Source organism: Phocoena sinus, chromosome 10, assembly GCF_008692025.1.
Source record: "Phocoena sinus isolate mPhoSin1 chromosome 10, mPhoSin1.pri, whole genome shotgun sequence".
Taxonomy (NCBI): domain Eukaryota; kingdom Metazoa; phylum Chordata; class Mammalia; order Artiodactyla; family Phocoenidae; genus Phocoena; species Phocoena sinus.
The window spans coordinates 38,876,669-38,899,651 of NC_045772.1; the positions used below are offsets into that span (position 1 = coordinate 38,876,669).

General features: G+C 36.3%; 1 protein-coding gene across 1 annotated transcript in view; it reads right to left on the bottom strand.

The window, feature by feature from the left end:
- The window catches only part of OTOGL (otogelin like), a 148,148-nt gene that overhangs the window by 92,629 nt on the left and 32,536 nt on the right, over positions 1 to 22,983 (bottom strand). Inside the window, 11 exon segments of the mRNA XM_032646052.1 lie at positions 726 to 800; positions 1,570 to 1,735; positions 3,836 to 4,045; positions 6,522 to 6,646; positions 10,034 to 10,211; positions 12,101 to 12,224; positions 14,129 to 14,274; positions 14,948 to 14,994; positions 16,046 to 16,154; positions 17,407 to 17,532; positions 18,309 to 18,415. Of these exon segments, the coding sequence (XP_032501943.1) occupies positions 726 to 800; positions 1,570 to 1,735; positions 3,836 to 4,045; positions 6,522 to 6,646; positions 10,034 to 10,211; positions 12,101 to 12,224; positions 14,129 to 14,274; positions 14,948 to 14,994; positions 16,046 to 16,154; positions 17,407 to 17,532; positions 18,309 to 18,415 (1,413 nt within the window).

A 22,983-nucleotide genomic window follows, 5' to 3' on the forward strand; every position in this document is an offset into this window, starting at 1 on the left:
GCTTTCCATGCGACAGAGTGCCATGTGGGAAGTGACAGGGGATGCAGATGGCAAAGAGTCAAAGGCCAGCCTCCTATTAAGACACTAAGAATTTATCCGTGAAGTGAGTCACTAAAGACCTTAAACACAGATGTGATATGGTTGGTTTGAAGTCTAGAAAAGTCATTCTGGCAGCAGTGTGGAAGATAGAGTGAAGTCCAATCTTGCAACCTGAGTTCGAAAGTCAGGGCATAAGGCAAAAACCAAATTCAGGCAATGTGAATCTTGAAAAATCCCTTAAGAAGATATCATGATAAGGAAAAACACACCCGTTCTCAATAAGCCAGTGGATAAACCACAAAACTAAAACCCCTCAGTAACTTACAGTATTTGAACACTCATCTCATCCTTAACTTTTATTTGAGAATCAAACTGATCAAAGGCCTTTCATTTCACTATTTGAAACTTCAATTCATAGCTCTTTTCTGCAGTTATGAGCACAAGACTTAGGCATTCCATGTTGAAATGTAATATATACATGTGGTTTTTATATATATATATATATATATATATATATATTAGGGTTTAATATATATAAATGTAATATATATGGTTTAAAAGTGTATATATTAAGGTTATCTGTATTTTTCAAATTATAGGTGTCATATATCAATTTATGGTTTTGGTTAAGAAGTTATATGATTACATGTTATTTGTCAAGAACAATCACCATCACTGAAATCTACCATAAGCCTGAGAGTGTTGGGATGAGCTCCCCAGGTTGGTAAATGCTGCCTCTGTAATGACACCGACAGTGAAATCTGCAAGGAAAAGAAAGGGTTAAATTAACAAAATAGGATATAAATTTAAAAAAAAACACTGAAATTCAAGCAGACCATATGCTCTGTACTGGTAATTTTTATGCACAGTCTAACAATGACATTACTCCATGAGATCCCATGCAATTCTGTTATACAAATGTGAAGCCTTGTGCAGCTTTAGATTTTGTTTTCTAAATTCAAGCTCTGTATTGTTTTAGTGACAGAACAGACTGTGTAGTTTCTGTCACCAAATAAAAAGTCCCTGAAGGCACTTCAGAGAAACACAACTGGTATATCATTTAGCCTTATGTAGACAACAAAAGTCTTAATGTCATATGAGATTTGAGAAATTTCTGAGCGCTGAGAGACATTAAAATCCTGCTACTAAAATCTGCCACATGACCGTGAAACATAAACCTTGTTATCATTATTGATATGGCAAAAGCAAGTGGGAATAAACTTCAGGATTAACCATCAGATTCCTCAGCTCTTTCTATAGAGATTTTGTGAACACATACAGGGTTAACAAATAAATAAATAAAGGTAAAGACATTAAGAACTATTAAAGAAACAACTCACAAGCAGATCTTTGCATATATGCACACTTAGTTCATGGAAAAAGTGACTGTTTAATAGTGGAAAAAATTTATGGTGCTGAGTCAATTAGATAAAAAACAGAAAGAAAGGAAAGAGGCATGATAGCCCTTTTATCCTGTAAGGGAGAAAAGAGATAAAAACTGGACGCTGTCAACCCACTCCTGTGACGTACATGGGCACACAAAAGCTAAGTGTGTCTTCATAGTATTTGCCTTCGGGACAGTTGCAGCCTTCAGCACAGTCATCAGGACACTGTTCTGGGGAAGAGAGAGAGATGCAGGAGCGGCGACAGAAGGAGGAGCAGTGATGGTACATCATGCCTTTCTGGCACACCACCCCTGGGGACGAAGAAGCATCAGTTGAGAAAGATCTCCACAGGGCCGAGAAGCATTTTATGCTGGGTTATAAGTCTATGATAGACATAAATCATGAAAAAAGAAGATATCTTACATCAATAAACCTAGAACATTACAGAATCCTATATCATAAATAAATAAATAAAATAATTCTTTGCCTCAGTGTAACAGAAGAACAAAATTTCTGTGTGAAATATATTTAAGGGTGACATTCCATAACATTCTTTAACAGTCTGTGCTATAATTTTTTTTTTTTTTTTTTTTTTTTTGCGGTATGCGGGCCTCTCTGTTGTGGCCTCTCCCGTTGCGGAGCACAGGCTCCGGACGTGCACGCTCCGCGGCCATGGCTCACGGGCTCAGCCGCTCCGCGGCATGTGGGATCTTCTCGGACTGGGGCACGAACCCATGTCCCCTGCATCGGCAGGCGGACTCTCAACCACTGCGCCACCAGGGAAGCCCTGTGCTATAATTTTTTAAAAATATTTTTAAGCCATTTTATCCGTCTAAATAAACTTCCCTTCCTCACATTTTAAATTTATTTACTGCTATACTGACACCACCTTCTTCTTTGACATTATTTAATTCTAAGTAAACTTTTAGTCCTCTACAAATAGCACAAAACTTGACTTTATCAATCTGTACTCACAACTCCTGTTTTTTGCCTTTTTAATCATGTTTGCTAAACCCTCCGATTTCTTTTTAGAACAAACTGAACTGATTACAGTAGGCAAACTAAAATAATCTAAAAATACACTTATACAAACAAAAATGCTGGATAAAACACAACTGAAATAATGTTAAATGTATAATTGATATTGTGAGAAAAAAATGGGGGTGGAGGGTAACTTCTCCATACGCCAGAAGTAAAGAGAGAAATAAAATTCAGAACTTTAAGCAGAGGAAGGGAGGATGGGTCCCAGTAATCTTGGACCTGACATTTAACTCTTAAGGAAATGGAAAATGAAAGTTGGTCCTTTTCAGGGCAAGGAATTGGGAGACGCTTAACTTGGACCTCCAAAACAATCTCCATCGTCAGTTGAAAAGATGGACTACAGCAGAGGTCAGCAAACTTTTTTTGTAAAGAGCTAAATGGTAAATCGTTTCAACTTTTCTGGCCATACAGTCTCTGTCACAACTGCTCAACTCCACCCTTGTAGCTCAAAAGCAGTCATAGACAATATGCAAACATATGGGCAGTAAACTTTATTTTCAAAAACATGGGAAGCCCAAGGGTGTAATTTGCCAACTTCTGGACTAGAAGAAATCTGCTCATAGTACAGGGAGATGCCAGGAAAGCTTCTCTAACTCTGTGGGGTCTCTGATGAAATAAAGTATCCTCTGAGAAATCAAATTCCTGCACAGGTTTGGTATATGAATTTACATTACTTTTATATTTACATTATTTTTGTCTTAGAAAGCCCAAGCTGAGAAATTAACATCAAAACTGGCCAGTGTTACTCCTGGAATAATAGGAAGAAGTTTTTTGAAACCACTGAGGGACGAAGAGATGGAGAGAATGATGCTCCTGAAACCGAGGTCACAGAAGATTCTAACGGGGGTAAGGGGAACGGGCAGTCTTGATAAAGAAAGATTAAATCATAAAAGAAATTATAGAACAGTAAGGAAAGGAAACAATCTACTATGCATGATAACAACAGACATCATAACCAGGAAGATTCGAGCCCTAAGAACTTGAGATAATAATTGTCTGTTGCGTAATTTACCTATTTACTTACAAATCTGTGTCACTATACCACATAATGCTTTCTCATACGTTCCAATATTTAGAACATTTCTATAAGAATTTATTCAAATTATTTCTGTTGCATATTTCAAACCATACAACTACACTCTAATTTTGCTTATGGTAAAAATAGTCAAAAGCCATTGGTCTTATCCAACAGAGCTCCAATTTTAAGAAATAAAGTATTTCACTTTTTTTCATGTTTACACATTATAATAAGTCAAATAACTTAAGCAAATATTGACTTTTTATTTTAAAAAATAGCGGTAATTACAAATACAAAAATCTCTAAAGTGTTATTTGATCATCTCTATCAGTGACAATGCCATCATACTCACCACAGAATGAAATCTGAGCTCTGAAATCGATGGGAACACCACGCTGGCCACAGAGGTAGGCATAGTGGGCAAGAGCATTGCATAGGCAGGCGCTTCCGCACTTGCATGCATCATGGCGGCATAGCTGATAGTACAGCCCAGGGCTAATATAGATGTGGCAAGGAGCAAAGAGCTCTTGGTGGATAACATCACAGTGTGCTGCATATCCAACTAACAGACAAAGAACCCCGTTAGCACTTCATTTACTAGTCTAGCTAGTATCAAATACCCCTAAAGTATCAAATTCCAGCACTATCCAAGCATCTTGCTTTCCTAGAAATACACTATACTGCATATCATTTTCAATAAGAGCCAATATTTTCAGCTTATACTTCTTTTGGTAATATTGGTAACAGCACTTAATCCATATTTAATATTCTTCTAGCAAAAAAAAAAAAAAAAAAAAGAGTATTGTGTTACACCTGAATAAGTTGAGCAACAGAACGGTTAACTAACAGAAGTGGCCTCAATTACCCCATCACCTGAGGACCATCTTAGGAAATCACCCTAATTCTGCTATAAAGAACTGATGAATATTAGAAGGTTTACCTCCCAACATCCACACACAATAAAAGCAGTGCCAATTGTGGATGTTATGGCAATTCCCTGGGATACACAATTATCCAGGAAGGACTAGGGATCATCTCACTCCAATGGAGTCTCTGAGGTAAATGGTAATGAGGTAGATGCCACATAGTCATTAAATGCAATATCTGTGCAAGGCATAGTGCACAATGTCTGGTAAATATTAGGAGATCAATAATGTTTGATAAATGAATCTATGACAAATATGTGAGTAAATGAATAATGAACAGAAATTGGTAATGGAACATATGCTAAAGGCTATGAGCTATCACTACCAAGCCATTTGAGGGGATGTGTATAATAAGTTCTTGAAATGTGTTGACTTTTCCTTGAGAATGACTGCTCAGATATAATTCTTTATGGGAGTAACCAAGTTTGACAAAACAATCTGGATTTCATCTTTCTGAAAAAGCCTCATCCTGTGATTTCTTGGTGCAATGGACCTTGATTGCATTGATTTCTTCACAGATAAAATTAATCAATCTTTGAGTTGTCATTGTCTTTGAGAGACAAGATGAGCTGCTAGAGATAGAATGTTTTCATTACTGAGGAATTATACTGAACTTTTTTTGCTGAGCATTTTAAATATATTTATTATTGGAAACACATGGTAATTATCTAAGTAATTACCTGAGTATTATATATTTTTGCATTGTTATGCACATAATATATGAAATCAAATGACAGACTATAACAGCATACTATTAGCATATATACTCCTAATTCCCAGGATCTCCAAGCAATAGCTTTTATTGCGTGCCCTAAAGATTTGTAGATCAAAAAACATTCCTAGTGACATTAAGTGAAAGGGTGACTCAGAAAATCCTTGTTTAAAAATATCCTTCAGAATCCATATCAGAGTTGACTTTCATCTATTTATTTTCCTTTCTTTAGGGATCTTTTTGAATTTACCTATTTGAAATTAAAAAATAATAGTTCATGGCAAAGGTGAAGAAAAACAATATCTAAAATATATATGTCATAGAAGACATAAGATATGGGGACAAAAATATATATATATAAAAAATGGTAGGGAATAAAGGAGGTCATTAAAGAAACAGCCAGAGAAAATTGGAGTAAAGTCCAATTGATAAATTAGAAGTTGGCCTAGATTAAAAAAAAAAAAAATCACTAAAAGCAAGATTATCTTGTTTTCTTTCCAGGACACTAAAACTATAAGTCAATAATAAGGACCATAGACCAATAAACAGAATCCTTCCAAACAACCACTACAAATCCAGAAACTCTACTAACTTCTCATGGGTACTCAATCAATATTAATAATGAATTTTTAAAACTACACAAAAACAGTAAACCAACCAAAATGAAGGAATAAATTTAAATTATAAAAATATCTATGTAAGCATGCACATTAATTTTCTTTCACAAAGTGATTTTGCAAAAAAAAAAAAAATACGCCTTCTTTTATTGAACAGTAAAATAGCCTTTCACGCGGTCTGCTGTGGCTTTAGTAAAAAAAAAAATACAGCCAAAAATTCTTGGCATGTGAGTTGCACTGTCATTGTAAATTGGAACTCTATGACAATCTCAAATTGTTACACACCTGACAGCACAAAGCTTCTCTGGATCACTGGCTTCCTGCTTGTGAAGCCATAATATGTTCTGTGAGTAGGAACTCGTAGTGTGACATCAATAAACAGGAGAATTCACACGCACTGTCACACTATGGAATGGAAGTTGAATATCCCAAGACCATACGAGCATTATTAGAATACTTCCAGAGATTTTTCTTTAGCATTTAAATAATCTGAAATACCCAAAATGCTAGCTCACATTTGGGAACAGTTGAGGGATTTCTGAACACCTAAAAATGAGTAAATTTATGAATGCAGAGTAGTAAATAAAAGAGTCATTTTCTGGAGTTCTTTTTTAAAGTAACCTAGATTACATAAAGAGGCATATGTATTAAATAAAAATACATAAATAATGGCATCGATTTTATCATAATGAAGAAAATCAGAATTTAAAATCACTATCTAATTTTACAAAATTACTGTAATAGAGAGAACTTTTTCTTAGGTTTACATGCAGAAAGACTTACTGTTTTGTTGATTAATGTTGCAGGGGTCCATCATAGGAACATGAACAGGCGCAAAACAAGTGGAGGAAACTCTCCATGCATTTGCATGAAGTTGTGGGGTACCTTCTATCATGCCTGATGGAGAACTAGAAAGCAAATATAATATTCTCTTAGCCTCTCCCATTCATTTCCTTCCTTCAGAGTCTTCAAATATTGAAAAAAGAGAATACTACTTTTTTAATTTACAAAGAAATCTTAGAGCTTGAAATGTTTTATTACATTTTTAAATATACACGGTGTTAGCTTTCTATTATTAAGATTTTACAATGTGTCAAATTGTGGACATACGTGGTTCTATTTAATAATCATTTCAGCCTTGTGAAGGACACACCATTATCCCCATTTTAGAGAGAAGGCAAAGCAGAAGCTTAGAGAAATATTAATGTTCACTCAGCTGCTAAGTGTCAGAGGTGAGATTCAAACGTAGTGCACACCACTTTGATGAAATATCACACAACCAAAGCATGAATGCGTGTGGTTTAGGGAGGTGGAGGTAGGGAGCTCACATGATTCTTTTCAGGGTAAAGACAAATGTCCTAAAGAAGAAATAGTCTACACTGCTGGTTCAGTATTTCAATTTTCATTATGAGGCCTGACATACTGAGGTTCCACTGTGAGGTTGGGCAAACAAACCAAGTGAAAATTAAGGAGAAATGGTATGAGGCACTCTTCACCCACGTTTTCTCACTTCTTCAGTTCCCTCAGCAAACCAAAGTGGAAGAGAAATATCTATCCTTCAGGCTTATAAACCACAACAATGTTTAAGAGCCAGACACTAAAATGCCCCCTCCAGAAGTCATCAAGGTTTAGTAACTCATCAGCCAATAGTGAGTGACAATCCCTGTTGGAGCTGTGCCAGACACTGTCAGAACTACTTAGAGAATCAGGTTGGACTAGGTTTCCTGTAGGAAGCTTTGACCAAGCAAAACTTCACTAACGCAAGCCATAACTGCATGAATTGCTACAACACGGCCAAATAACAGAGTAGCATTTATCTTCACTCTCTTAGTGTCCAAATAAACATAACTACTTTGCCTACCATTTATCTCAATCACCAATATGAAGCTATATGGAGCTTCTCACCACAAAGACAGGAGTAAAAGAGGGAGCCACACAAGCTACTCCACCATGCTCATCCCTTGTAGCCACCCTTTCCTTCTTTTTTCTATTCCTCAAAATGAAACTATTCTAGAAATGTATAGAATTATAACAAACACCCAATCCAAAATATAATTTTGCTCCAATGAGAACACGAAGACTCACAGAAATTGCATGACTTGCACTAGCTCTTCTCATTCTTTCCCTCTCCATCCCTCTTTATCCCTACAAAGCACAATAAAATAGGTCAAGGTGATAGGTGTACTCAGGATTTCCAGGAGGAACTGACTCAGAGTTTGGCTCTCTTATTTCATTTAATTCACTTAAAACAATAAATACCAAAAAAAGAAGCTGAAATGTAGACCCATTTATTTATTGCATTCATTTTATAAAATAGCCTTTCAGTTCACCGTAGTGAACTTACTAAAACAAGGCGTACAAAATAAATTTTCAAGTAATTAATATTTTCCACTCATTATGTTTGCAGATTCACATTAACTTTGTGATGCAAGGAATTTTAACTGCTTATGCTGGAAAGCTAAACAATGTTTGAAAATTATCTCTGACTCTGAAATAGTATCCTGCACTGTTATCAGGCCTGAATGTTTATACATGGAGGAGACTGGTGCCTTAGAAAGAGGCAGACAGATCTGCCATCTGTTAAACATTGACTACTAACCCATTCTGACAAACAGGAAGAGAAAAGGCTTAATGTCTCCTCTGCACATCTTAACCAAGTCACTTAATATAGTTTCTGTTTCACAAATTGATAAGAAATCAATATTCTGATCTACCAATAAATGCAACGAACAAACAAAACCCGTAAATGACCTAAAAGCAAATTAATTACACAGGAGAAAAGAAACTCTCTTTTAAAATTAAAAAATTTAAATGCCCTTTCTCCTTGCTGATCCAAATTCTCTTCTTGGTGCCACATCAAAAGTCCTACCTCCGTTCAGTTCAACTGTCTAGTGCATATAAGGTACTCTGCTAGTTCTTAAGAATAGAAGGATTAAGGACACGGTCTTTATTCTCAAAGCCTTTGCAGTTTTGTTTTTTTTGCGGTACGCGGGCCTCTCACTGTTGTGGCCTCTCCCGCTGCAGAGCACAGGCTCCAGACGCGCAGGCCCAGCGGCCATGGCTCACGGGCCCAGCCGCTCCGCGGCATGTGGGATCTTCCCAGACCGGGGCACGAACCCGCGTCCCCTGCATCGGCAGGCGGACTCCCAACCACTGCGCCACCAGGGAAGCCCGCCTTTGCAGTTTTAAGTGGAAACCAGACAGATAAACGACAGATTTTCATAGATAAAAGAGTCAAAATTAACTTTGGTGGGATACAAACTCACTTTTTGAAGCAAATAATGACCGAGTTGGTTTGAAAAATAAATAAGAGTTAATGGGGAAGATTAGGGAGGGGACAGAACCCAAAGCAGGAAGAATATGCAGAAGTGTTTTTTTAATGGCATTTGGAGAATGGCTTCTCCAGGAAACGCTCCCCGCCTACCCAGCCCACCCTGACCTACTCAAAATTTTGCTGTGCTTCTAGCCACAACCACACAAGTTAACACTTAACTTTTTGAATTCACCTCAGTATTTTTATACATATTGTGATTAATACCTCACCTAGAACAAATTATTTCTGAAAGACGGTTGTCCCTTCCCAATCCACAAGATAAGCTCCTTGAGGATGGGAACCATGTCCTACTGCCTCTATTGTCCCACAGTGCTTAGCACAATAACAGGTGCTCAAAGCATTTACACTAAGTTATACACCATGTCTTATCACATGTAGGTGAAAGTGCTTTGTCAATACAAGGGGTGTAAATGTATTTTATTGCTTTTTCTCCTAATGAAACACCAACTATCACAAAATCCAATTAACTTAGATGCCACAGTGTTGCTTTGGAGATATCATTCATACCAAATGATATCAATATTATTAAAGTATAATTTACTATCATTCATACCAAATGATTCTAAGACTTTTTAAAGGCAGCAAAAATTTTTTTACATAAAATACCGTTAAGCTTGATAGGATAGGTGGCAGAGAGAGAATAACGGGAAGTTATTCTGTGGGTAGCCTTCAGGCTCTTGAGTCTCGCTACCTAAACCCAAAGTCCAGCTCCACTGTATTTGAGCTATGTGACTGAGCTATTTATTTGTCACTTTGGTGCCTCAGTTAGCTTCCTTATCTATAAAACAGAGATACTAATCAGGGGATTGCTACAAAATTTAAATACAGTAATCCATGTAAAGCTCTTGGAACAGTGAGTACTAAGCTATTATTAGTTAAGTAAACATTTTTAATGTAAGAATTTATATCCTCTAAATTACTAGTCATTAAATTATGTTAGCTATACAGAGATCATACTTACAGAAAATCATCCCTTATGTTCCCATTAAACGTGCCACACAGACCTAACGTTCTTCTTTTCCACGCACTAGTGAGCTGAATATAAACTCTTTCCCCATCTATAGCAAACAGCATCTTTAAACCAAACGTGGTTTTTAGAAGAATAAATAAGGATGACAGAGTCTGAATTTCAACAATTCCTGCAGGAAAAGAACATACATAAATCAGCTTTGAGACTCACAGGCAGTGTTCTGAAATTAGCGCTAATGTACAACATCGGGAGTCTTCTTCCAAAAGACTTCTTCCCAGTTCCTGCTCCTGTGCTCCGGGGCCAATTTTCACCACCTTGTGCCTGCTTTCTTTTCTTCCATTTCCCTCTGGGTCTTCAGCAGATATTTTTAATAGATTGTCAGGTGCACATGTAATTTCAGTTGGCAAGCATCTCATGGTGGGGGTGGACAGTCCTTAGACATTTGAAATCTGATCTCTTTTCCTTAACGTGTGTGTGTGTGTGTGTGTGTGTGTGTGTGTGTGTGTGTGTGTGTGTGTTCCCACGAATTGGTCATGATTCAATACGGAAGGGGCACTTTTTCAAAAACTCCCCATTCCTTTGAAACTGTCAGCAAAAAGGGGAGCACAGCACTAGAGAAGCACCATTTTATGAGACATCTTTAGAGAAGAGAAACTTGTGCTCAAGACTGAATTTGACTTTTGCAACCAGAAGAGTTGCTCCTGCATCTCTATCACAATTTCTGCCATCAGTCTGGTCACCAAACCGAGAAATCTGAGAATCATTCTTTGATCACTTCATCCCCCTTGTTGTCCTTCCCCAACCAACCCCAATCCAATCCATCACCGAGTTGACAGCACTTTTTTTCTAAATAAAATTTCAATCTGTTTTCCTCTCTCCATCTCTACTGTCACTGTCTTGGATCAGTTCCTCCTCATTCCTTGTACGCCCTCCTCAAATAATATCCTAACTATTATCTGTGCCTCCTGTCTAACATTTCTCAAAGCCATTTCCATAGTGTTGTTATAGTAGTCTACCAAGAAAAAAAAGACAAAGTTAGTCTCCTCATTAAAACTCATTGCTTATTTGGTTGAAGCATATGAGATTGTCATCTTTGTACATAAAAATGGTCAAATAATAACAATTGCATATTCAATTTCATATCAAGTTCAATCAACATCCCGGCACGACATTGACTGTGACCATGTAATTTATAACACAATTCAAGACATTTCTGAAAGCAAAACAGACTGTTATTAGCAACTATACTGGAACACAGGCATGAACAGGGCCTCCCAGGAAAACCACAAAGTATGATGCCCTGTATATAAGGCATTCCCCATGGAATTAAGAGATACAAACTACTATGTATAAAACAGATAAGCAAGAAGGATATATTGTACAGCACAGGAAATAACAATCATTGTTTTGAAATAACTTTAAATGAAGTACAATCTATAAAAATATTGAATCACTATGTTGTATAACTAAAACTAATATAATATTGTAAGTCAACTGTACTTCAATTTAAAAAATAAGGTCTTTCCCATTCTCACCCCCATCTCTTTCCCTCTTCTCATCTCTGGACATTCTACACTTACCCTCTTCATGCTGCAGCAATGCCAAAGTAGTTACAGTTCCCCCTAAACATACTGCATAGTTCTCCTCTTTGTTATGCCTAGAACACTTCCCCCATCTCCTTCATCCGGGCAATTCCTCAGCTGTAAATGCTCAATGAGATAGTCCTTTCCTTAAGAAAATTTCCTGACCATACCTGCAGGGTTGAGTGAGTTGTACCTAATCATTTAGACCCCCAAAGTCCCTATACATATCTTTGGGTTTATCATATTTTTAAGTGGCTGTTTACTCGTATCTCTCCTCTTCCAAACTCTAGTCCACTTGAGATAAACACTAGATCCCATAAACATGGCAGTCTCAACTAAGTCCGGCTGAGGAGCTGGCAACATATAGTCACTCAATAAATGTTAGGTTAGTCGGCTAATGGGAAAAGACTCCATTGAAGTTGTGCTGCTGTTGTTGTTCATGTAAGAAAACTACACCATCAGCATTGCTTCTTACCATTCAGACTGAAGCCCTGGTTAGGACTGGTGAGGATCTGTCCTCCCCTACTAAGGGTCACTTGTTTGTTGAAATCATCCTCCAGAATTAGAGTTACAGACTGAAGGCAGACCAAGCCAAGGTTCTGCATAAAAATCAAATTATCAATTAAAAGAGTGAGAGAGAGAGAGAGAAAGACATAGAAAGGGACAGGACCAATGGGAGAAGGAAATGGGAGAAGATGAGGGAGAGAAAGGAGAAAAGAAAGGAGAGAGCACACATGGATAAAAACTTATGGTATATAGAAAACTTGAGAATAAGCAATATAATAGTTATTATTACATCTTATTGTGAATATAATGTAGCCCCATTACTAATAAAATATATCTTTATGTAGTACATTAAATATACCATATACATACATACAGTTTACACAGATTATTAAATAGAAATTTTTTCAATAAAGTGCCAATAATTATGTTTTCCATAGTGCATAATTAAAGGATCTTTCCAAATTCATTTGTGGTATATTAAATATTTTAAAAATTCAATGTAGAAAAGAACAAAGAGAATTACTGTTCCATGCAGAAGGTTAACTGAGACCTGACATATTGCAAAAGAAAAAATAAAAATCAAACTAAAAAAAACCTAACAAAGTAGACTGGAATTTTGTTGGAAACAACCATTTTATGTTCGAATGAAAATAGAAAAAAAGATTTTGGCAAAATTTTGACTACTTGATTTAGAAAGAGATGAATGAAAATCTGGGTTTCTTTGTTTACAAATTATTGATGTGCTTATTTCAAGAAAATGTCTTTAAAATAAATATTCCAGAATGCTAAAAAATCCATCATATCTATTTAGAATGATGTGAAACTTGTTAAATTCTGTCAAAAATCACCTTTAAGATAGCAGTTTGTAAAAACAGAACTACCATCTGACCCAGCAATCCCACTACTGGGCATATACCCTGAGAAAACCATAATTCAAAAAGAGTCATGTACCACAATGTTCATTGCAGCTCTACTTACAATAGCCAGGACATGGAAGCAACCTAAGTGCCCATCGACAGATGAATGCATAAAGAAGATGTGGCACATATATACAACGGAATATTACTCAGCCATAAAAAGAAATGAAATTGAGTTATTTGTAGTGAGGTGGATGGACCTAGAGTCTGTCATACAGAGTGAAGTAAGTCAGAAAGAGAAAAACAAATACCGTATGCTAACACATATATATGGAATCTTAAAACAAAATAAATGGTTCTGAAGAACCTAGGGGCAGGACAGGAATAAAGACATAGAGAATGGACTTGAGGACACAGGGAGGGGGAAGGGTAAGCTGGGATGAAGTGAGAGAGTGGCATGGACATATATACACTACCAAATGTAAAATAGATAGCTAGTGGGAAGCAGCCACATAGCACAGAGAGATCAGCTCAGTGCTTTGGGACCACCTAGAGGGGTGGGATAGGGAAAGTGGGAGGGAAATGCAAGAGGGAGGAGATATGGGGATATATGTATATGTATAGCTGATTTACTTTGTTATACAGCAGAAACTAACACACCATTGTAAAGCAATTAACATCCAATAAAGATGTTAGAAAAAAAAGAGAGAGCAGTTTGGAAGTAACAAAAAGCTTATTGTCTATTGTGCAGTCATGAAATGTTCCAAAAACCTATACATAAACAAATACCATTTTTAAGAAAGAAAGTACAATAAATATGCACTATTTAATCTGATATTTTAAAATATATTTTAATATCTCTGAATTTATTTTAATATCTTATATTTTAATAGATATTTAGATTTTTAGATATTTAATATCTCTGAAATCAGGATACATGATATTAATAGTATAACAGATTAATCATCAACATGCTTTCTTTCTTTGTAGTATATAGAATAACGATGCATCTTAACAATCAGTGGCATCTTATTTTTGAAGAAAATAACTATACCCATTCATGTTACCATTCTTAACCGAGATAAGAAGTTTGAGTCAAAAAAATGAACATTCCTCTGGTCATTTTGAAATGTTCTTACCTGCTCACAGTGAGCTTTCTGTAAAGTAATTGTGAATTTATCTTTTCCAGTTCCTTTTACAAGGATGTATTGGCACATTCCAATGAAAGAATAATGTCGACCATCAAAAGTAGTAAAATGAGAATCACCTACAACAGAGCATTGAACTACCAAAAAAGAAGAAGAAGAAGGAGGAGGAGGAGGAGGAGGAGGTGGGGGGGTGGAAGCGGAGAAGGAGGAGAAGGGGGAGAAGGGGGAGCAAAGGGGAGTAAAGGGGAGCAAGGAGAAGAGGAAGAAGAGGAAGGAGAAGAAGGAGAAGGAGAAGTAGAAGAAGAGGAAGAAGAAGAAGTAGAGGAGGAAGAAGAGGAAGAGGAAGAGGAAGAAAAGAAGGAGGGGGAGGAGGAGGCGGAGGGGGAGGGGAGGGAGAGAGGGGGAGGCGAAGGAGAAGGAGAAAAGGAGAAGGAGGAAGAAATTATGTTTATTCTTAAAAAGAAGTAGGTCAACTTAGGATAAATTTTTAGGTATCAAAAAGAATAACTAAAGTGTTTAAAATTCATTAGTTTGACAAACTTACTAAATTATGTTATTCAATTTAACTTAAAATTTATTAAATGATAGCTGTCCCACATATTTTTTAGAATATTTCTACTATTTTAGTAAATTTTTCCCAAAGCTGTCTGCTCAGAGCTATCATTTATTCAATTTTCCACTATCCTCTTAATATCTGGATTTAGAAATCATTGCATTTATATGAGATGACCTTACAAAAATCAGTGCTAGCTTCCTCCTCAATTTCAAGAAAATCAAGACATTGTCTTTAAAAACATTTTAAAAGATTACCTGGGCAGTCATGCTCAGTGCAGTTCCAAACTCCACCAACACATACACTAAATGAAATGATAAAAATATTCATCTAATTGTATAGAGAAACTGTATGAATATTTGCAATAACGTATTGGTAAATGTAACCAAAATGTATCATGTTTTTTAGGTTCGCAATAATCTGACTTGAAAAATATCTCTCCAAAAGTTCAATTAACTGATAAATTTGGACTGGCAAGCACCTAAATTATTATTTATTGCATTAGTCAAGAACAAAAACACTAAGCAGAGAACTTCTGTTTCTGTCCTTCCCTCATTGATTAAACCAAAAAAGGTCACACACAATAAAGTATTTACCCACATCATTAGAGAAATATATAGAGAGAGGTTAAGATTAATAAGTTAACTCATCTACTAAAAATTTTAACAGTTGGCTTTGAGCATCATCAGACCTTAAGGAGAGAGAAAAGATATTCCCTTTGTAAGATAAATTCTGCCTTCTACCATCAAACAGGTATGAATTTTGGAGGACAGAAGCAGTCTCAGAATGGCCGGAACTCAAATCAGTATCTAAGAACAGGGTTAGTTTTCAATTGCATTTCAGTTATATACACAGACACCTAAGGGAAAATTGCCTAATGACATTTACACCTCTGTTTCTTTTTAGATTGCCCTGAAGGGATTCAATCTTTGGCTATAATAGTTTTAGTTAGCTAATTTAAGAAGAATTTCTAAAAGTCTCTAATCATGGCCAAAAACTGGATAGTCACTTTTTAAGGTACTCAATAGAGAAGGCCAAGAGAACCATCAAGTTCTAAGGGTAAAAGTTTGTGCAAATTGGTGATTATGAATAACAAGACAATTCAACAGTTCATCACATGGATATAAGATTTTATAGAACTACCAAGGGAAGTGAGGAGAATTACATCATAAAAGAAAATATAGATGTTTCCCCCATCACCCTGTCCCTGTAAGGCTTTAAATAAAAGGAAAACTGTGTCTTGGAATTTTTGGAAGAAAAATTAATAAAAAGTATATTTCTTTAAACATATGTCATGGTAAAATGGTCAACTAGTCAAGTATCCAGAAATAATTAGCTGTACATTAATCACATACCATTCAGTACATTCTTGTTCAATTTTTGAACCAACTGAATAAGTTAATCCATGAAAATTGCATGGGCAATTTTCCAAGGAGATGCAAGTCCCATTTTCCATTATGAGGCCTATTTAAGAAAAACACATATCAAATTCACAAAATAAATAATAAAGATTGTGTTCTTTGAATATAATAATTCAACCAACTTTTATTGAACACTTGCTTACACTATGTGCTGGAAATAACAAGTTTCTTTACTTTCAAGGAGGTTACCAACAGCCTTGCTCTGTCTCAATCAGTAGCTACCTTATAAGGGTCTATTTCAGTGGTTTTCAACTTTCTTATCCCATGACTTGCCATCAGAAATTCAAGATTCACAGTACAGAATTAGGGCAACTAATGTCTCTTTGCTTTTGAGGGAAGAGGGGAGGAGAAGAGGGAGAAAGTATATTCTTGGTTTTATTTCTGTTTATGTCAAAGTGAGAGATTTACACTATCATCACACAGATAATAAAGAGCCAAGCAGTGCTTCTCAAAGGGCTAGTACAGTAGAACTGCATTTAGTACTTCTCTCTAATGAGGAAAGGTGGTTGAACCAGTGTTACTAAGCACACTGTTTGATTCAGCTGATCTGTTTTTCAGAGTAAGACTCTCTAGATGAAGGAAGCATTGACTTATATTTTGGTGCACGGATTTATATTCTGGTGCAAACTCCTTATCTCATCACTGGCTGGTAACAGTTTAGGCCTGGCACGGGTCCAAAGCACTTAGAGTAGCACTGACAGAACAATGGACTGAGGTCAACAGATCTGATTCCAAGTAGTCCTCAGTCATATTAAGTGTATGACAGTGGGAAAATCACTTAACATCTCTGGGATTCTATTTTTTTTTAATCTGTAAAAATAAAAAGGTTTGAGTAAATCCTCAATGTTCTTATAAATGTCTATCAGTATAGCAGATTTAAATCCCGTTTCTATCACTTACTACGTTACTTCTAATTTCAAATATTAAAACTACATCAGGACTAAAATCTTGTACTGCCAAAATGTGAAGGTTTTTTTTTCTGAACTTGATTTCATCTTTAAAAAATTAAAGTATATAAATTATTAAATATCTTTAAATACTCAAGAGAACAAAAGATCTGCCATGGGTGACTTCAAGACAAAGTTCCAAACTTCCAAGGAAATTTACAAAGGAATAAGGCTTTTACTAAAGAAAAGCAGCCATTCCTTCTAGTCACTTCAAGGATCAAATCCTACAAGGATAGAAAATCACAACAGCCCTATCATCCTGAGAGATGACATTAAGACATGATTCTTGGATCACAGGGGTACTAGTTTCCACGAGTGCAGACATGGTTTCTTTCATGAAGCACTTACCATCCGCGCAGTAACATCCGTCAAGACAATGGAGATTACTCCCAAGACATTGTTCCTCAAATGTGCAGGTTGGTGGGCAACAACTGATACAATCCCGATGGACAAAGCTGTCATCACATTTATCAACTAAAATGGGCAAACAGGCAAGCTGTAAATCAACTTTATTCAACACTCAAAAAGATTACAGTGGGTTTTTTGGGGTTTTTTAAATTTTTTATTGAAGTATAGTTGATTTACAATATTGTATACATTTCAGGTGTACAGCACAGTGATTCAGAGATATATATTATATATATATACATATATATATACATATTCTTTTTCAGATTCTTTTCCCTTATAGGTTATTACATAATATTGAGTATAGTTCCCTGTGTTATAGTAGATCCCTGTTGGTTATCTATTTTATACATAGTAGTGTATATATGTTAATCCCAGCCTCCTAATTTATCCCTCCCCCACTTCCATTTCCCCTTTGGTAACCATAAGTTTGTTTTCTGTGTCTGTGACTCTCTTTCTGTTTTGGAATAAGTTCATTTGTATCTTTTTTTTTCTTTTAGATTCCACATATAATCAACATCATATGATATTTGTCTTAAGGAGATGTGGTATATACACACACACACACACACACAATGGAATATTAGTCATAAAAAAGAATGAAATAATGCCATTTGCAGCAATATGGATTGACCTAGAGATTATCATACTAAGTGAAGTAAGGCAGACACAGAAAGACAGAGATTACAGTGTTTTAAAAGTATGCAAAAGTTTACCAACATTATTGCATCAATAACAAGTATTTGCAATTCATTAGTTTTGAGCACTAGGGTAAGTTTTGAGTACTAGGATAAGCCTAAAATTAATAGAAGTGCAGAGGGCTGGAAAATAATGAAACATACTGCATGCTGGAAAGTCATCTCTCCAGTCTTGAATAGGGTAGCCAGCATGGGAACAGGCTCTAGCATACTCGGTGGCTGCTCGACAATAGGTCTCATCGTCGTGAGTTCTGAAAAGTGAAAAGACAGATCCAATATCACACAGGAAATATTGACAGAAACCATACCTTTGAGCTCCTGATCTCAAGAAATGCTGAGTATGTGGTGAATATTCTAATATTAGCTGATGTCAGCTTGTATATAATATATTATAATATGTTATGTACAATAATGCAGAAAACAGATAAACATGGGATCCCAGCTAAAAAGGCCTAGGTAAATTGTTTCATCTAAGTCTTTCAATAATTTGGCCACTTTTCATTTGATTCAAGGGAGCACCTGTACTGAAAAAGATTTCTATTTTAATTATGATGTTCTTCCCAGAATCCTTGTATTTTTTTGTTCCCACACAAAGCATCCTAGATCTTTCAGAATTTAACAAATCCTATTAGAACAGATAAAATTCTATCACAGCAAAAACAACAAATATGAAAATTATTTCTAAGATACCATGCTCTTGATAGTATACATGCTGGAATAAAACCAATACTAATAACCTGCAGAACTTCTGAAAGATTAAATAAATAGCATTTAATTTAAGATTTAAAAGAAGATTTTTAATTCTTTCAGGTTTAAATTACTAAATCTAGTTACTTTTATAATGCTGCCAAGAGTGAATAATCTCTAAGTATTTTCTTATAATCGCCTTAGAAACTCCTCCAAACAAATATAAGAGGTCTGCCAATTCCCAAAGCAGATTAACAAGGCATCTATAAAATAAACAGGGTTTATAAGGTAGTGGGCTTGTTTTTCAACCCAACTGAAACTCAAAATTAAATAGTTAAATATCTTTCAAGATAATGACCTTACGAATGTTGTATTTTGTGAGCCTTAGCATTTTCAGTATCTCTGTTGTAGAAGCCAAAGCCACCCGTCTCAAATTGCACTTATCCTGTGCTACTGTAATTGAGTCATGAAGCTTATCTAGTCCAATTAACTGAGCTTTAGAAGGAAAAAAAAGGACTGAGCATATAAACTTCAGAAACTCAGAAAATATTCTAAACCTCCGAATAAGAAAAGTCTCTGAAAAACAAGGTAAGTTAAAACTGTTGAATTCCTAGAAAGACATTAAAATCTATGATTTACTTTAAATATGTGCATTGTTTCCTACAATTAATGGAGGCTCTGAAAACTAACAAAGTAACTGAATATTGGCTTTCAACCCAATGCAACTATTATTCAAATAGCTACTATTTACTGTGACTATGTTATGCTAGGAACTGTACTGGGCATATTACATTTGGCATTGCATAAAAACAACAATCGGGCAAGAAAGAAATTATTATTGCAATTTACTGAGGGGAACATAAGCTTATTTTTCCATTTTGGATGTGAACTTTAATAGGGAAAATGAACATTAAATAATAGTTGTTTTTATCAATAAATCAATAGATTTGGGTGTGGCAAAATTAGAAGCATTTCCTTGCTGCTCAGTTTAGCATTCTTAGAAGCAGAAACACGACAAGTTCAAGAACTGGTAATGTATCATCCTTCAAATTCCAACTCAGCTGTCGTCTCCTCTAGGCACTACCTGATAAAGTTAGTAGTTCTCTGCTCCACATTCATTGCACTTTGCATTTAAAGCATGTATAATTGCTGAAGGTCTGTTTCTCTGCCCCATTAGAATCTGAGTTCCTAGGACAGGGACTATTTCTAAATTGTTTTTTGTTTTGATGGCCAACAGACACATGAAAAGATGCTCACCATAACTAATCATCAGGGAAATGCAAATCAAAACCACAATGAGATTATCACTTCACACCTGTCAGAATGGCTGTTGTCAAAAAAAATAACAAACGTTGGAGAAGATGTGGAGAAAAGGGAACTCTAGTAAACTGTTGGTGGGAATGTAAATTGGGGCAGTCACTATGCAAAAGAGAATGAAAGTTCTCTAAAAAAACTGAAAATAGAACTGCCCTATGACCCAGCAATTCCACTCCTGGGTATATATGTGAAGAAAACAAAAGCACTAATTCAAAAAGATATATGCACATCAATGTTGACAGCAGCATTGTTTTTTTTCATCAGTAGAAGGCATTCCTTTTTTTCAGCAACATTTATCAAGATCAGGGCCAGCTTTATGGGAATGTGACCTGTGTAGTCAGTCACACAAGGCCCTGCTCTTAAAAAGGCCCTTCACTTAGCTGGACCCTGTACTCGGTTTCACGCTCTGCTGTCACTATCTTGAAATTCTCTCAACAATGTTTTTAACAGGGGGCCTTGCATTTTCATTTTATACTACCCCCTCCCCCCAGATTTATTATATCCCAAATGAACTAACTGACATTCTGACATAATTCAGGCTAAAGCACAGTCAGTCTACCCAGAATAAGCAGAGTAGGGTAAGAGATAAGGCAAAGGGCAAATTCAGATCTGCTGAGAATAGTCAAGTTGTATGAAATAAGATCAAGCAAAAATTCATACTCCTTACTATGAGCCCTAAGACTCTAGGTAATCTAGACCCTGCCTCCTTCTCTAACTTCATCTCCTCTCTCTCTCCCATTCACCATGCTCCAGCAACACTTTTTTGTGTTCTGTAAACACCCCGAATTTGTTTTGCCATAGTAGCATTACTTACAATAGCCAAGATACGGAAGCAGCCTAAGCTTCCAGCAAAGATGAATGAATAAAGAAGATATTATGGAATATTATAAATGGAACATTACACAGCCATAAAAAGGAATAAAATTTTGCCATTTGCAAAAACGTGGATGGACCTGAAGGGTATTATGCTGAGTGAAATAAGACAGAAAAATAAAATACTGTGTGTTTTCACTTATATGTGGAATCTAAAAAAATAAAAGAAATGGGGCTTCCCTGGTGGCTCATTGGTTGAGAGTCCGCCTGCCGATGCAGGGGACACGGGTTCGTGCCCCGGTCCGGGAAGATCCCACATGCCGCGGAGCGGCTGGTCCCGTGAGCCATGGCCGCTGAGCCTGCTCGTCCGGAGCCTGTGTTCCGCAACGGGAGAGGCCGCAACAGTGAGAGGCACGCATACGGCAAAAATAAATAAATAAATAAATAAAAATAAAAGGAATGAATATAACAAAACAGAAACAGATTCACAGAGAACAAACTAGTGGCTACCACTGGGGAGAGGGATGAGGGGCAGGGCAAGATAGGAGAAGGGAATTAAGAGGTATAAACTACTAGGTATAAAATAAATAAGATACAAGGATGTAATATACAGCATAGAGAATATGGTCAATATTTTATAATAATGCTAAATGGAGTATAATTTATAAACATATTGAATCACTATGTTGTACACCTGAAACTAATATAATATTGTAAATCAACTATACTTCAACAAAAAATTTAAAAATAAAATAAAATAAATTAAAAATCAACATAATAGGTCTTCCCTGGTGGCACAGTGGTTGAGAGTCTGCCTGCTAGTGCAGGGGACACGGGTTCGAGCCCTGCTCTGGGAGGATCCCACATGCCGCAGAGCAACTGGGCCTGTTAGCAACAACTACTGAGCCTGCGCATCTGGAGCCTATGCTCCACAACAAGGGAGGCCGCGATAGTGAGAGGCCCGTGTGCTGCGATGAGGAGTGGCCCCCACTTGCCGCAACTAGAGAAAGCCCTCGCACAGAAATGAAGACCCAACACAGCAAAAATAAATAAATAAACAAATGTGGGTTTAAAAAAAAAAATTTTTTAATCAACATAATAAATTGTTTCTATTTCACCAAGATGTGGCACAATGCTCAACTCGGAATAAACACTCAGAAAATGTGTTGAATTGAATTCAATACACTATCATAATCCAAGCAGGAAATTAATTTGTGTTCAGCAGATTCACAATTATATAATCATGGTATAGGATCCCTGTAGGCAGTCCCTTAACATAAGAAATGAAGAGAATCTCCTTTAGGGGAAAAAGAATGTAGGTAGGTATAGTCCGGGGTGAAATATTGAGGCGAGTGAAAGGCTAACCCTGGTACCTTCTCACTTCCATTTTATCAATGCCCACTTATTCCATTATAAAGCCCTTTCTTTGGTATTACCTGCCTGCTCTGCCCTGCCTCTTCACCTCAGATACGTATCTTAAGGTGTCAGCTGATTTCAACCAGTAAAAGGTGTTTCACAACCCTGTTGTTTTTATTTGCCCTAAAGAAAGCAATTAGGTTTTGAAATCCAAAGCCTAAATACAACAAAATTTCAAAAGACAAAAATGTTAACTTCTTAATGGTGAAATTTCAGATGAAGTAGCTGCTTCATCTACTGGCCAGCTACTTTTCATGCCCAGTTCCCTCTTCTTTTTAGTATTAGAACTGCAAGTTTTTGCTAGGCATATGGCTGCCCAGCCAAGGACAACATTTCTCAGCTGTCCTTACTTCTAGGTATGGCCCATGTTTCTAAGTTCTGGCCAAAGGGTTAAAAGTGAGAATGTGCATGAAACTTCCACATCACATCCTTAAAAATGCTGACAGCCCTCTATTTCCTTTTCTCCCTTCCTAAGGGTTAAAATATGAACATGGCAGTGGTGAGCCAGTTTTGACGATGAAATTGAAAATAATACCCTAGGCCCTGGGGGATGACATAGCAATAGTGTCACTGAGTCAATGGAGAA